At 54.2% G+C, this 12,668-nt stretch overlaps 5 protein-coding genes across 5 annotated transcripts; 3 read left to right on the top strand and 2 right to left on the bottom strand.

Annotated features, from left to right (window-relative positions):
* Positions 1-490: 490 nt before the first annotated feature.
* On the top strand, positions 491-4,638 carry MDR4 (ABC transporter ATP-binding protein; the record flags this gene model as incomplete). The annotated part of the gene is made up of 2 exons (XM_041698615.1): positions 491-541; positions 604-4,638. 2 exons carry the CDS (start codon positions 491-493, stop codon positions 4,636-4,638), a joined length of 4,086 nt encoding a protein of 1,361 aa, XP_041551782.1.
* Positions 4,639-6,205: 1,567 nt separating this feature from the next.
* On the top strand, positions 6,206-7,267 carry APUU_20019A (uncharacterized protein; the record flags this gene model as incomplete). Its single annotated transcript, XM_041698614.1, has 1 exon — positions 6,206-7,267. One exon carries the CDS (start codon positions 6,206-6,208, stop codon positions 7,265-7,267), a length of 1,062 nt encoding a protein of 353 aa, XP_041551781.1.
* Positions 7,268-7,340: 73 nt separating this feature from the next.
* APUU_20018S (uncharacterized protein) lies at positions 7,341-8,138 on the bottom strand (the record flags this gene model as incomplete). Its single annotated transcript, XM_041698613.1, has 4 exons — positions 7,341-7,498; positions 7,554-7,690; positions 7,738-7,885; positions 7,940-8,138. The coding sequence occupies 4 exons, from the start codon at positions 8,136-8,138 to the stop codon at positions 7,341-7,343; spliced, it is 642 nt and encodes a 213-aa protein (XP_041551780.1).
* Positions 8,139-8,664: 526 nt separating this feature from the next.
* On the bottom strand, positions 8,665-10,070 carry APUU_20017S (uncharacterized protein; the record flags this gene model as incomplete). The annotated part of the gene is made up of 5 exons (XM_041698612.1): positions 8,665-9,136; positions 9,195-9,583; positions 9,642-9,749; positions 9,793-9,812; positions 9,860-10,070. The coding sequence occupies 5 exons, from the start codon at positions 10,068-10,070 to the stop codon at positions 8,665-8,667; spliced, it is 1,200 nt and encodes a 399-aa protein (XP_041551779.1).
* Positions 10,071-10,559: 489 nt separating this feature from the next.
* Positions 10,560-12,559, top strand: APUU_20016A (uncharacterized protein; the record flags this gene model as incomplete). Its single annotated transcript, XM_041698611.1, has 6 exons — positions 10,560-10,569; positions 10,592-10,815; positions 10,886-11,130; positions 11,175-11,323; positions 11,372-11,706; positions 11,753-12,559. The coding sequence occupies 6 exons, from the start codon at positions 10,560-10,562 to the stop codon at positions 12,557-12,559; spliced, it is 1,770 nt and encodes a 589-aa protein (XP_041551778.1).
* Positions 12,560-12,668: the final 109 nt, after the last annotated feature.

Genomic DNA, 12,668 nt, shown 5'->3' with positions numbered 1-12,668 from the left:
GATAAGATTAGGCGGCCCCGCTGCGGAAGGCGCCCCCTCGCAGACGCCCGTGATTGGCGGGCCGCAACGACTGCTTAACCTCATTGGGCCTGGCGAGTAGGGTCCAGGCCTCCAGAAAAGCAGCAGAACAGCGAAGATCAGATAATCCGATCACGGCAAACGTGGGCCTTGAATTTATCGCGTAATGCCAAGTTGGCTGCAGGAACTGACAAAATTGCCCGGCTGCGGGACTTTGCGCTTTCTTCCTCTTCCACGCTCGTGTCATTTGGGGAGACTTAGATTGTCTTTTGTCTTACCTGCACTCCATTCACGGCCAGCGAAGCCGACAAGACTCCCTCTGATGGAATAGCCTCTGTCAACATTTCTCTAGCTCAGCCCCCCATTGTCCGTCTTTTCGAGAAATACGGCCACTGCAAAAGGGAAACCTCTCCCTCACCGACCTGCCGAACGAGCATCCTCGACCGACTCGCGGGCACGCGCTTCCGCAGCGATGCCGGACAAGGCAGATGAAAATGTGGCCGAGGGAAAGAAGGCCAGCCTAGTATGTATTCAAGTTCAAAATCCTTCTTGAGGAGAAACCAACTGACAGGTTTGGGCTCGAAGCTTGGAAAGATGAAGCGAATTAAGGACATCAAGGGAGCCGCGGGCAGGTTCTTCTCTTACACTCGCCTGCTGTTTTCCCTGGACTACACTCTGACGGACGTCCTGCTCATTATAACCGGTGTCTTCTTCTCAATCGCCGCGGGTATCCCATTCCCCCTGCTCGGTATCGTTTTCGGTCAATTGATCGACGACCTCAACTCCTCCCAGTGCTCTCCCTCCGAAGAATCGAGCAGCAAGGTCTCGGACGGAGTGCGGCAGAAGGTCCTCTACGTGATCTACATCACTATCGCCAACTGGTGTTTCATCTACATCCATTGCAGCTGCTGGTGCTATGTCAGTGAACGCATCGCACGACGGTACCGCCGACGATACTTTGAGAGCGTCGTAAAGCAAGACGCGGCGTATATCGAAAGTCTCTCTGCAGGAGACATCGTCTCGCGGCTGGTGAGTGATGTCGAGACACTGCAGTCTGGAACGTCGGAGAAGGTGGGCCTTGTAATATCAACAGTCTCGTACTTTGTGGCCTCCTATGTCGTGGCGTTCATCAAGGTGCCCATCATTGCTGGAATTCTGATTTCCGTCGTCCCTTGCTTCTTTATGATGTCCATGCTGGGCTATCTGATCAAGAGATACGCCGGTCGCATATCCACGCATGTCAATGCTGCGACCTCGATTGCCTCGTCCAGTTTGTCGCAACTGCCCCTGGTCCATGCCTTCAATGCGAACCAGAGCCTGGAACGCGAATTCGCCAGCCACCTCTCCGCGACCAGGATCGATGCTCTGAAGAAGGCCACGACGCATGCCGTTCAACTCGGTCTGCTCTACTTCATTGCCTACAGCGCCAATGCTCTGGCCTTCTGGGAGGGCTCTCGCCTGATCGCTGATGCCGTTGAAACCAATGACAACTCAACGTCAGTGGGCGCGGTCTACACCGTCATCTTCGTCCTAATCGATGCTTCTTTTATCCTCAGCCAGGTCGCTCCGTTTGTTCACGTCTTTGCGGCCGCAGTAGGCGCCGCAGATCGGTTGTTGGCGGTGATAAACCGTCCCTCTGATATTGACGGAACGAGCGAGGAGGGCGATAAGTCTGCTTCGTTCAGCACGCAGGACATTGTCTTGCAAGACGTGCGCTTCCATTACCCTTCACGACCGGACGCGGAGGTTCTACAAGGCGTGAACTTCACCATCCCCCCTGGAAAGCACACCGTGGTCGTCGGCCCATCCGGTGGCGGTAAGTCAACCATCGTGTCTCTCCTGGAGCGCTTCTACGACCCAACAGCGGGTCAAGTTCGTCTGGGCGAGCAGGACTTCCGTGACTTGAATGTGCGGTATCTCCGTGGCAACGTTGGGCTTGTCCAGCAGGAGCCAGTCCTGCTCGACCGTTCTATCCTCGAGAACATTGCCTATGGGCTCATCGTTTCCCCCATCGAGAGCCACCAGGCTCTCGTTCCGTTTGCTGCCGACTCGACCCTGGCTGATCTGACCGACATGGTCCGCAGCGGTACGCCAGAGTCCGAAGCCCTTGCACAGTTCGATCCGAAAGTGTCTGAGATTGTTGAGCTGGTCCGACAGGCCGCCGCGCGCTCCAATGCCTTGTCCTTCATTGACGAGCTCCCCCTGGGGGTTTTCACTGGTTCTGGCACCCTTGGTAGTCAGCTGAGTGGTGGTCAGAGACAGAGAATCGCCCTTGCAAGAGCTCTTATCCGTGAATCCTCGGTCCTTATCCTCGACGAAGCCACAGCAGCCCTAGACTCAAAGAGCGAGAAGCTCATCCATGACGCTCTAATCAATCTGCCAGACCGGGTGACAATGGTTTCCATTACCCATCGATTGGCCACCGCCAGAAACGCCGACAAGATCATTGTCCTGGAACAGGGAAAGGTCGCTGAGGAGGGCACCCATGCAGAACTCGTTGCAAAGGACGGCATTTACGCTGGAATGATACGCATTCAAACGCTTGCGAATGTCAGCCCAGAGCTAACCCCTTCGGAGTCTTCCATCGAGAGTGAGGATATTCCGGTGGAGGAAGACAACTCCGTAACCAAAGAGGCCTCCATCACTGTCCAGGAACCAAAAGATTCAACCGAGTACACCGATGAAAAGGGACAAACCAAGGAAGAAGGCGACAAGAAATCAAAGTCCAAGAGCAAAGACAAGCGGGAGCACACTGGCTGGTTCATCACCAAATTTACATTTGCCCTTCTACGCCCAAACTTTGGATACATCGTTCTTGGTCTGGCAGCAGCGGTCATTATCGGTGGGTGTTATATCGCGGAGGCCGTTATATTCGGTCACACCCTTGGAGTCTTGAACCCTTGTGTCGGCGCTGAGGCAATCCGGAGTGGTGGTGAGCTTTTCGGATTGCTTTTCTTCGTCATGGCCCTCGTCGAGCTCTTTGCCAATCTGGTGAGCGGCTTTGCATTTGGATGGGCTGCCCAGAAGGTTCTATACCGGATTCAGGTTCTCTCTCTACGGTCACTGCTGCGCCAGAGCATCTCCTGGCACAAATCAGAAGGCCGCACTCCGGGGACACTGCTCAGCCATATCACCAGCGATGCCACTGCCCTTGGAGGGATCACTGGTACCACCATCGGTCTCCTCTTGGCCGCCGCTGTGAATCTGGTTGCTGGCGTGGTCGTGTCCTTCGCCATTGCATGGAAGATCACCATTGTACTTCTGCCGACGATCCCTGTTCTTCTGCTTTCGGGGTTCATGAAGCTGCGCACACAATCCCGGTTTGCTGAGCGGCATCAAAAGGCTTTTGCCGATGCCACGTCTATCACCGTTGAAGCAGTCGACAACCTCCGCCTGGTATCCGCCTTCTCCTTGGAGAAGAAGGTCTATACAACATACGAACGAGCATTACGAGAGCCGTATGACAAGACACTGCGCTCGATTGCAACCGGCAACGTCTTCCTGGCATCGGCCTTCAGCGTCAGCAACCTGGTGTATGCCCTGGCCTACTGGTGGGGAACTCGGCAGATCCTGGAGGGTCGTTACACCCAGACGCAGTTCTTCATTGTCATGCCTGCACTTCTATTCAGTACCCAGTCCTGCAGTCAAATGTTTGCTCTGGCACCCGACATCTCCAAGGCTGGCGTCGCATCAACAAACGTTACCCAGTTGCTGACAACTCGTTCGGCGGATGAGGAGCTCGGCCACAAACCCTCAAAGCGAGTCAGTGATTATGATACCCATCTGCTCCCTGAGAAGCCCCACGATGACGAGGCTGTACCTCCATCCGGTCAGTCAGACAACGAGAAGGGGAGAGTGTCTCTGAGTGCTGGCGGCATCGGCGTCGAGCTCAGGGACGTGCACTTCGAATACCCTTCGCGGCCAGGTCGGCCAGCCCTATCTGGGCTGAATATCAAGGTGCAGCCTGGTCAATTCTGCGCCTTAGTTGGACCCAGTGGATCAGGGAAATCGACGACGTTTTCCATGGTAGAGCGATTCTACCGCCCTGCATCGGGATCCGTGATCATTGACGGTGTCGACATTACGCGCCAGCTTGGAACAGGCTTCCGTGATGATATCTCTCTTGTCCCTCAGGAGAATGTGCTCTTCGAGGGCACAGTCGCTTTCAACATTGGGCTAGGAGCCCGTCCTTCGCACCAGCCAACGCAGGAGGAAATTGAGGAGGCTTGCAAGATGGCGAATATCCACGACGTGATTGAAGCTCTGCCCGATGGTTACCAGACCCACTGCAGCCACGATGGAAAGCAGTTTTCCGGTGGTCAGCGCCAGCGACTGTCGATTGCACGAGCGCTTGTACGCCAGCCACGCCTGCTGTTGCTCGACGAGTCCACCAGTGCCCTGGATGCTGAGTCCGAACGGCGGATGCAAGAAGCACTCAAGAGACTGCAGGGACGCACAACGGTCATCGCCATTGCACACAGGCTGAGCTCGATTCAACAGTCGGACCGCATATTCCTCATTGACAACGGGCGCTGTGCTGAGCAAGGAACGCACGTTGAACTCATCCAACGCAGCGAGATGTACCGCACCAGTGTTCTTCACCAATCCCTAAATACATAGCATAGGCCTTTAATATACCCTCGACATTGCATCTTAGACTTTAGACAGTTAATCAAGAATTTTGCTTCGTCTTTTATAATTGGGTCTGGATAAAACCATAAAAGCCCGGCTGTCCATGGCCATCCACTTGCGCATAACATGAACAGGAAGGTCCGGGGTTTCCACAGCAGTCACAGGATGGAAGTGCCCGATCGCATTCAACCTGGGAAGCTAATCAGAACCAGGTTGAGCCTGTTGTGTTGCTTTTTTACAAGAATACCTTTCTCGCGTGCCGGAGAACGCACGTCGGGGACGATGTCGCTTATCTTATGCTGCTTTCCCACTGTCTCATTGAGACTCTGGCCGAGACCCGTGGTTCCTTGTTCCAAGTGTGAAATGAAGTGTTGATTGTTGATTGTTGATTATTGATGAAGAAGATAATCAATTGATTCCTGAGGCAGGGAGAGTCACGTGTCTCAGGCGCTTGCACTTTTCTAAAGCGGACACTTATACCTCAGGCACTAACTTGGTGTGGTAGACTCGAAAGGTGTATGGCAGCAGTCACTCTTTACTCTTAGTTGCGATAAAACTATTAAGACGCATAGAAATAGTTTGAATGCTGCGTGCTGGTCTAACAATGGAGCGTTTTCTCCGCAAGTAGTTTATGGTTGGTTCAAGATACATTTAGCTAAATATATATCTCTACAGGGGGCTGGCGGTATACATTTATTGACTATATTTATCCAAACAGGGACCACTCCTTCAAATGCTTCGGAACCCTCTCTGGATGCCCAAGGCGTGGTTTATGCCCAGTGGATCGTAGGCGTGGCTCAGTGTAGGACAGTGCGACTGATCTTCTCGACTGTGGCTGCTCTTGACTGGCTGCGTCCAGTATCACGTCGTCAGGGTCCGGTGGGTCGTATTTGTCCGCATGCTTAGGCGCCCGCATGCCGAGTGCTCCGTGATATTCCTGGCAAAAGCTTGGAAGAAGTGTATCGACTTCTTGCGTTGCTGTCTTGTGCCGAGGCAGACTAGGAACGTCACCGGAGGGCCCCGACGGGACTCAGCGCAGAGACAAGCAGAGTCCACGGGACGTTGTGAGCTTGATGCGCCACAGTGACGGAGGATTATGCTCTGAATATCTCCTCGTTGGCAGATCTCGTGGTGGTAGGACTCACTCAGGGTCAGGAGCAACAGGCTTAGCAGGCGGCGCCGTGACTCACGACTCACGACTCACGAGCAAGGAGCAACAGAATCCGGGGATAATGGCCAGATCCAGCTCCATAAAACGAGCAGCTATAGGCTGTTGATTGGGTGGAACGTGCCGCCCATCGACCTGCCAAGAGCTGTCGGTGCTCTTGGGGCTCGTATTCATTTGGGCTGCAGCGTATCAGACACGCACAATGCGCTGATCGATTCAGCTCTGGAGGGCGCTGTCCACAACATTGCCATTGATTGAACACACTAAGACAATTGGAATGCCCGAGTCCATGCGCGACTCGGCTAGACTCGAAGGCTTCAAAAACCCTGATCGGCCCCCAGTCTTTTGCAGTCCCTTCACCACCCAGTCCACCGGTCTGTCGCAAAGATGGCACAACTCACAACCATCCTCACGACGCTCTACATCCTCTTCTCCCTCCCTCTGGTCTCCGCCTGGACGTTCGTCTGGAGAAACGCCAGCGGCATCCCCACCGTCGAGGATGGCAGCGGCGGAAGGAGCTGCAAGGAAATCGACCATGCCAAAGGACAACCCTTCGAATTCGACAGCGAAGGCGATCTTGTGCGCCTGTTCACGTACGCGCAAACCGACTGCTCGCGCACCTCCAGTGGGAAGTTCGAGAGTTACATGCTGAAGAATGCGAGTTCTGCGATTCTCGCCTACGCCGTTATTGACCTGGCTGGTGCGAACACAACCGTTGAAGGCGAATTGACACCCTTCCCTGGGGCAGACTGGTTCAAGTCCGCTCCCAACAGTCCGATCGTGACTGCCATGGGACAGAGACTGGTCGACGAAGGATGTGGAGAGTACAGCGAGGGGCCGGGGGCACAGTGGACTGAGTCGGACCGGAAGTCCTACGAATGCTGGCAGAAGAAGCTGGGTTACAGTGGTAAAGATGCAGATGGCTGGCCGGGGAAGGGAACTTGGGACCAGCTCAAGGTGCCTGTGGCAGACGAGAGCGAGGTGGGAGACAGCAATTCCTCGAGCACGGCGACGCCATCCAGCACCCCTACAGCAACCAACACGCCTGTTCCGGATACGAGCAGCTCGTCGGAGTCGTCACTCAGCGGCGGCGCAATTGCAGGGATAGTCGTGGGCTGCGTGGTCGGAGTGGGACTCATCTCGGCGATACTCTTCCTCGCGAGACGGGTCAAGCGCCGGTCTACCCCTGAAGCTGGCGAGGATGAGCAGGAGCGACAACCAGAAGGCGATGGTGATGGTGACGGCGGTGCTGTAGCGGTGGCAGTAGAGGAATCCAAGAGATCCTCTCTGGAAAAGCTGCCTGCAGAGGCCGAGGCGATTCCAGCAAAGGTCCAGACGAAGCATTTCGCAGAGCTGCCGGGGGACTTGGGCTCATCGGAGCTGAGCGAGACTCGCAGGATTAACGAACTAAGCGACAGCCAGAGGGTTGTCGAGATGGGCGAGAAGTAGGTTGTTGGAAGTCTTAGATACCCCTGATTGTATATGTTATATTATAATAAGCACCGTCTGTTTACATCAAGACTCAATAAACTGCGAGTAGGACAGCAACAATCAACGCCCCCAATAAGCCCTGCATGGTCTGTGTCTGCTGAAGCCCCGCGCTGCCATCAGTGGCCACCGTCTGCGTCACGGTTGCAGTCTCTGTTTGCGTGACTGTTGTTGTAGATGGATCGGTAGTCACTGTTTACAATCAGCTAGTTCTCAGACAGGGATTACACTGACGGAGGGCACGTACAGGCGTAGGACTGGCGGTACCAGGTCCCAGGATAGTCGTATTCGGTACTGATGCACTGGATGATATTCTGCCTGTCACTTGCAGGGCTGCCGGATGAGGACAGAATCGTGAATACTTCGCAGGACTGCCCTGGGTCACTATGCCTAGTCAGTTCTTGGGACTTGAACAGTTCTGAAGGTCCTACCAGCTAGCATTTCCTTGATAGTACTGGATCCTGCCATCGGGTGCGCAAGCTGTGGCATAATTGCATGAAGAGTCAGCTGTAGTGCAGCACTGGCCGTATGTCGACCAGGTATTGTATGCTGAGCCCGACTCGCACGTTTTACCGCGCCCTGTCCATTCTCTATCAGCTCAAATCAGGTATGGTAAAGGAGCAGCAGACTAACAAGAGCCAGAGTTTTCCCACCATGCCACGAAGCCTTCCCCGAACTGCCTCTGTTCCAGAGCGTGGACAAACGCTGGCGCTTCTGTGACAATAGGGTCAACTGTAGTATCCGTGGGGGCTGGGACCAGGGGTTGCGCCCCCTGGATTGGAGGAACGAGCAGGCCCACAGATACAATGTGTGAGAGAATGACGAGCCGCATGATGAAGAGTTGGCAGTGCAGTGGAAGACGTCCAGGGTAAGATCTCTCACACAGGAGAAAGGGCGGGGCTTTGTTGGACTCGTATTCAGCCACAGCCCGTGCTGACGCTCGCGGAAGTTAACCAAACTAAGAGAGGGGAGATCCAGACTGGCTACCTGGCAATCTTAAATTGGTTTCTGTCTTTCCAAGCTTTACCTTTGGGGGAAACCCGGCGTGCTGCTAGCCCTTCTGTCGTCTCCGTATAACCCTTGCAACCTTGCAACCAACGCAGCGAAACATCGTTATTAATATCGTAATTGGGCTAATTTTATCATTCGGAATACAAGATCCCCGTGCACTCAACATGGCTTTCGCTTAATATTCGCCAAGCCGATTGTCGTCGCTTTGACAGCAGTTCAACCGCGTCTGTCCCAGAATTACTCCACCACCTCGTTAGGGCTATCGGACGAAGGAGATGCCAACTCCGCGCCATCTTCAGTCTCTCGAGGAGGGAGTGGAAAGCAGTACTTGCAGATTTCCTGGTTAATCAAGACATACCAGTATCTCGAGAATTCCCTTGAGAAACATTGACCTCCACCGTCTTTGAAACATGTACTGCATTATCACCACCACGCAGATTTGTCTGGGACTCGGACCTGCCTATATCCCTCTCGTTTTCATCACCCCCTTCGATCCTCGACCATATTGTGTCTGTACCTCCCCAGGCCTGCATAGGATGCAGTTTCAAGCGCCGACCAGAGCTTCCCGATTTGCTTCGCTGTCCTTCCTCGTACGACGGATTGCTAGGTTTAGGAGCAAAGCCGAGCGAGACTTTAACATGGCGCGGAAGTCCAGATTCCATGATCAGCTTGGAGAGACAGGGCACGCTGAGGATGAAGAAGCCGCAGGTCATTTCGCCGCAAGCCCAGAAGAGTAGGGGGCCGATCAGATACATCGTGTCTGTTGTGTTTGCGAAGCCGACGGTGTGGGCGAGGCGGAAGCAGGCGGCAACGGAGGCACTGTATGAAAGGGATTTTTAGTTCGATGAGATCAATGAACGAGGTAGCATGTACTGACAGTATACCAGCGCCAAAGATGACGGAAATACCAAGCTTCTTTTGCCACGTCATCTGCAGGTGCCAGATGATTCTCTGCGGAAGAACGAACATGATGATATCCGACGCAACCTGCACGCTCGCAGAGGCGAGCATCACGTCTGGCAGGGAGTAGCACTTGCTGGGAAGATAAAACTTCCAGATGGCTTCGTGCGGCCTGCATTGCATGTTCAGCAGGATGATGCAGAGCAGCCCCCAGACGCACTGAAGCGTAGCCACCGCCATGCAACCGCACCAAAAGGCGTTTCTCGTGCGGTCAATGGGGTCGAAGATCCTGCACCAGTCGAGCAGAATTGCCGTCTTGATGAGAGGGAGAGTGGCCGAGTAGCAGCAGCCGTAGATGAGGATTAGCTGTACGCTGTTAGCCGAGTTCCGACTCATGTTTGTACATGGACACGCAGAAACGGACATAGAGAGGCCGGACCAGGTCTCTGTTGCGTAGATTCCAGGTATGGACATAATATCCGGGGGTATAGATCATGGAGTACCCTGCATAGGCCGTGCCCCAATAGGCGCCCTGTTCGAATTTAGTTCAGTGGTATGCAAGGACACGGACATACATATGCACAAATCATCAAGACTGCCATGTCGGTTAGTTTCGTTACTCAATACGCAGGATGCGCTCACCCTCTTCCAGGCGAATTCTTCTATCCAGCCACACTCGAGCGAACAATCGCAGAAGCAGGCAAATGGTCGCTACCACAGCGCAGACCGTCGTCACTGCCCATGCGAGTGCATTGTTGTTCGAGGGATTGCCAAAGTTTGCGGTCACACCCGCTGGGGGCTGCAGGGCTGGCTGGGCAAGAAGCTCCTCGAGTGCTTCTGGAGACAGAGACATCTCGCAAGGGCTGTGTCTCTGACGGGTTACTTAGGTAACCCTAAGGCTGGCGCCAACCATGGTAAGGAATGGGGGGGACTTATAATGGGTTTTAGGGTTGGGCTCCCAACGCTCCTTGTCGCCCTGGACCAGTCACCATGTTTGACAGGTCTAGGGGATTCCAATTGAAATCCGCGACAACTGCTTCTCTTTTGGGCGAGGACTAGCCTGATCCTGGCCAGTTGAATCCTGGAGGCACTGCGAAGGAGCGCCAATAACCGGTGGATCTGCTGGACTGCCGGCTGCTAACGTCCCGCTGTGGAGCGTACTTTGTGATGTGAGCAACTGTTGGTCAATTTGGTATTTCTTGACTACAAGAACTCGGCTGTCTGCCCGAGAGGAAGCCGGAGATGAGCCGCTTGTCATGACGCGTTCTGGCCATTAATCTTCATAATTTGGCTTCTCCCTGTCAGAATACCCCCTCTGGCATTTTGCGACTTCGAACGAAGCATGCCTACCAGTGAGTCTCTGCACCCAGGAAGTACTAAATGTCGCGCTGGTCTCTGGCGACGCCAAAGCCCTGGAAGCATGCTTCTACACAGAGCAGGCATACTGGAAGGACCAGTTAGCCTTTACCTGGCACCTGCGAACATTCAGCGGGCCTGGCAGGATTGCCGCGAGTCTACTAGAGACGGCCAAACTGAGGCGCCTCGCTGGGATTGAGGCGGATGGGGCTGCGGTGTTTCTTCCCGCCACGCCGGTTCTTGTATGACGCCGTGCACTTGTTGCCCAGCGGTAGTCTGTACTGACTCTTTTTCCATTCTTATCCTGTTTAGCAATTCATCAACTGTCCCCTGGTATTCAGGACAGAATCACCAGCTGCACTGGGTCGGGGGAAGATGCTTTTATTGCCTGTCGACGACGGCGACGATATCGCGTGGAAGATCTGGATATTCAGCACCAGGCTTGAAAGTCTGGACATCCACCCCGAGAACGAAGCGCTTTTAGAATCTCCGAGAAGGGCACTGGATGGCGAAACGGACATTGCAACAGATGTCTTTATTATTGGCGCGGGCAATGCGTAAGTGGGAATCGCCATGCTTGATCGATCTAACATCCATATAGCGCCGTCACCCTCTCTGCACGTCTCAAGGCTCTGGGTGTCGACAGCGTCATGGCCGATCGGAATGCTCGCCCAGGGGATAACTGGAGGCTGCGGTACGACTGCATGCAGTTCCATCTGCCGACTTCGTTCTGTGAGATGCCGTATATGCGTGCGTTACCCTATCATAGCTAATAAGCATATCACTCATCGAAGACAGGCTACGGTAAAGATCTCCAAAACCCGCATCTCCTATCCAAAAATGACCTCGCCTCGCAAGTTCGGCGATACGTCGAGTTGTTTAATCTGAATACCATCCATTCAGCTCAAGTCCGCTGGACTGAGTATGATACGGTGGCCAGCCAGTGGAATATCACGATCCAGACGCCCGCTGGTAAGCACAGGGCTGTCTCCAAGCATCTTGTCATGGCGACGGGGATCGGGTCTCAGAAGCCGTATATTCCGTCGATCGAAGATCCAGGTTTGTACAGGGGCGTGAGCATTCACTCGGCGGAGTATAAGAATGCGGAGGCGTTGAAGGAGCGAGGGGCCAGGGTAAGCATGCATTCTGATAACCAGGAAATGGGCTAATTCAGTGCAGTCTGTCGTTATTGTCGGCTCTGCAAACACCGCATTCGACGTGCTTGTGGACTGCCACGACGCCGGTCTCGCCGCAACAATGGTCGTCCGATCCCCCACGTACATCGTCCCCCTTGAATATATTTGCCACAGCTTGAGTCTCGGCGCATACGACGCAGGCGTCGACGCCGCCGATAACCTCTTCCTGTCCCTCCCCTCCGTCGTCGACGGCCAGCTTGGCCGTGGGCTATTCTCCATGTTCGCCGGCAATGAGCCGGAGCGGTACGCTGGCCTTGAGGCAGCAGGTTTCCCCGTTCTTGATAGCCGAGAACCGTCCTGTGCACTGATGTGCAATCTTCTCGAGCGGGCTGGGGGGCATTATGTCGATGTTGGAGGTACGAAACTAATCGAGCAGAAGAAGGTCGATGTCAAGGCGCTTGTGGAACCCATTGGGTATACAGAGACGGGCCTTCGGCTTTCTGATGGCAGTTATGTGGATGCAGATGCTGTTATTTGGTGTACGGGCTTTGCTGACCTGAACGCGGTAGACACTGCGGCGGATATTCTTGGGGGTGCAGGCGAGAATGAGACGAACAGTGAGAAGCATGTTTTAACCCCCCGAGATATCGCCTCGCGTATAGATGCGACGTGGGGACTCGACGACGAGGGAGAGATAAGGGGGATGTGGAAGCGCCACCAGAATGCAGACAACTTCTGGATCATGGGGGGCTATACGCAGCAGCACCGGTGGCACTCGCGCACTCTGGCTCTGCAGCTCAAGGCTGCGTTGGAGGGCATTTTGCCGCCGGCTTACAACCGAGTGATATGAACAGATCATTTACTTCTATGCTGTCATTCTGAATATGTAAGAGTTGAGTAGTCAAGACAGCTCTAGTTGTATATTATATACATAAAGTCAAGGATTAGAGCGCTATTAA

This window comes from Aspergillus puulaauensis, chromosome 2, assembly GCF_016861865.1.
Source record: "Aspergillus puulaauensis MK2 DNA, chromosome 2, nearly complete sequence".
NCBI lineage: Eukaryota > Fungi > Ascomycota > Eurotiomycetes > Eurotiales > Aspergillaceae > Aspergillus > Aspergillus puulaauensis.
Note: the sequence above shows the minus strand (reverse complement) of the source record. Positions and strands in the feature narration are given on the sequence as shown.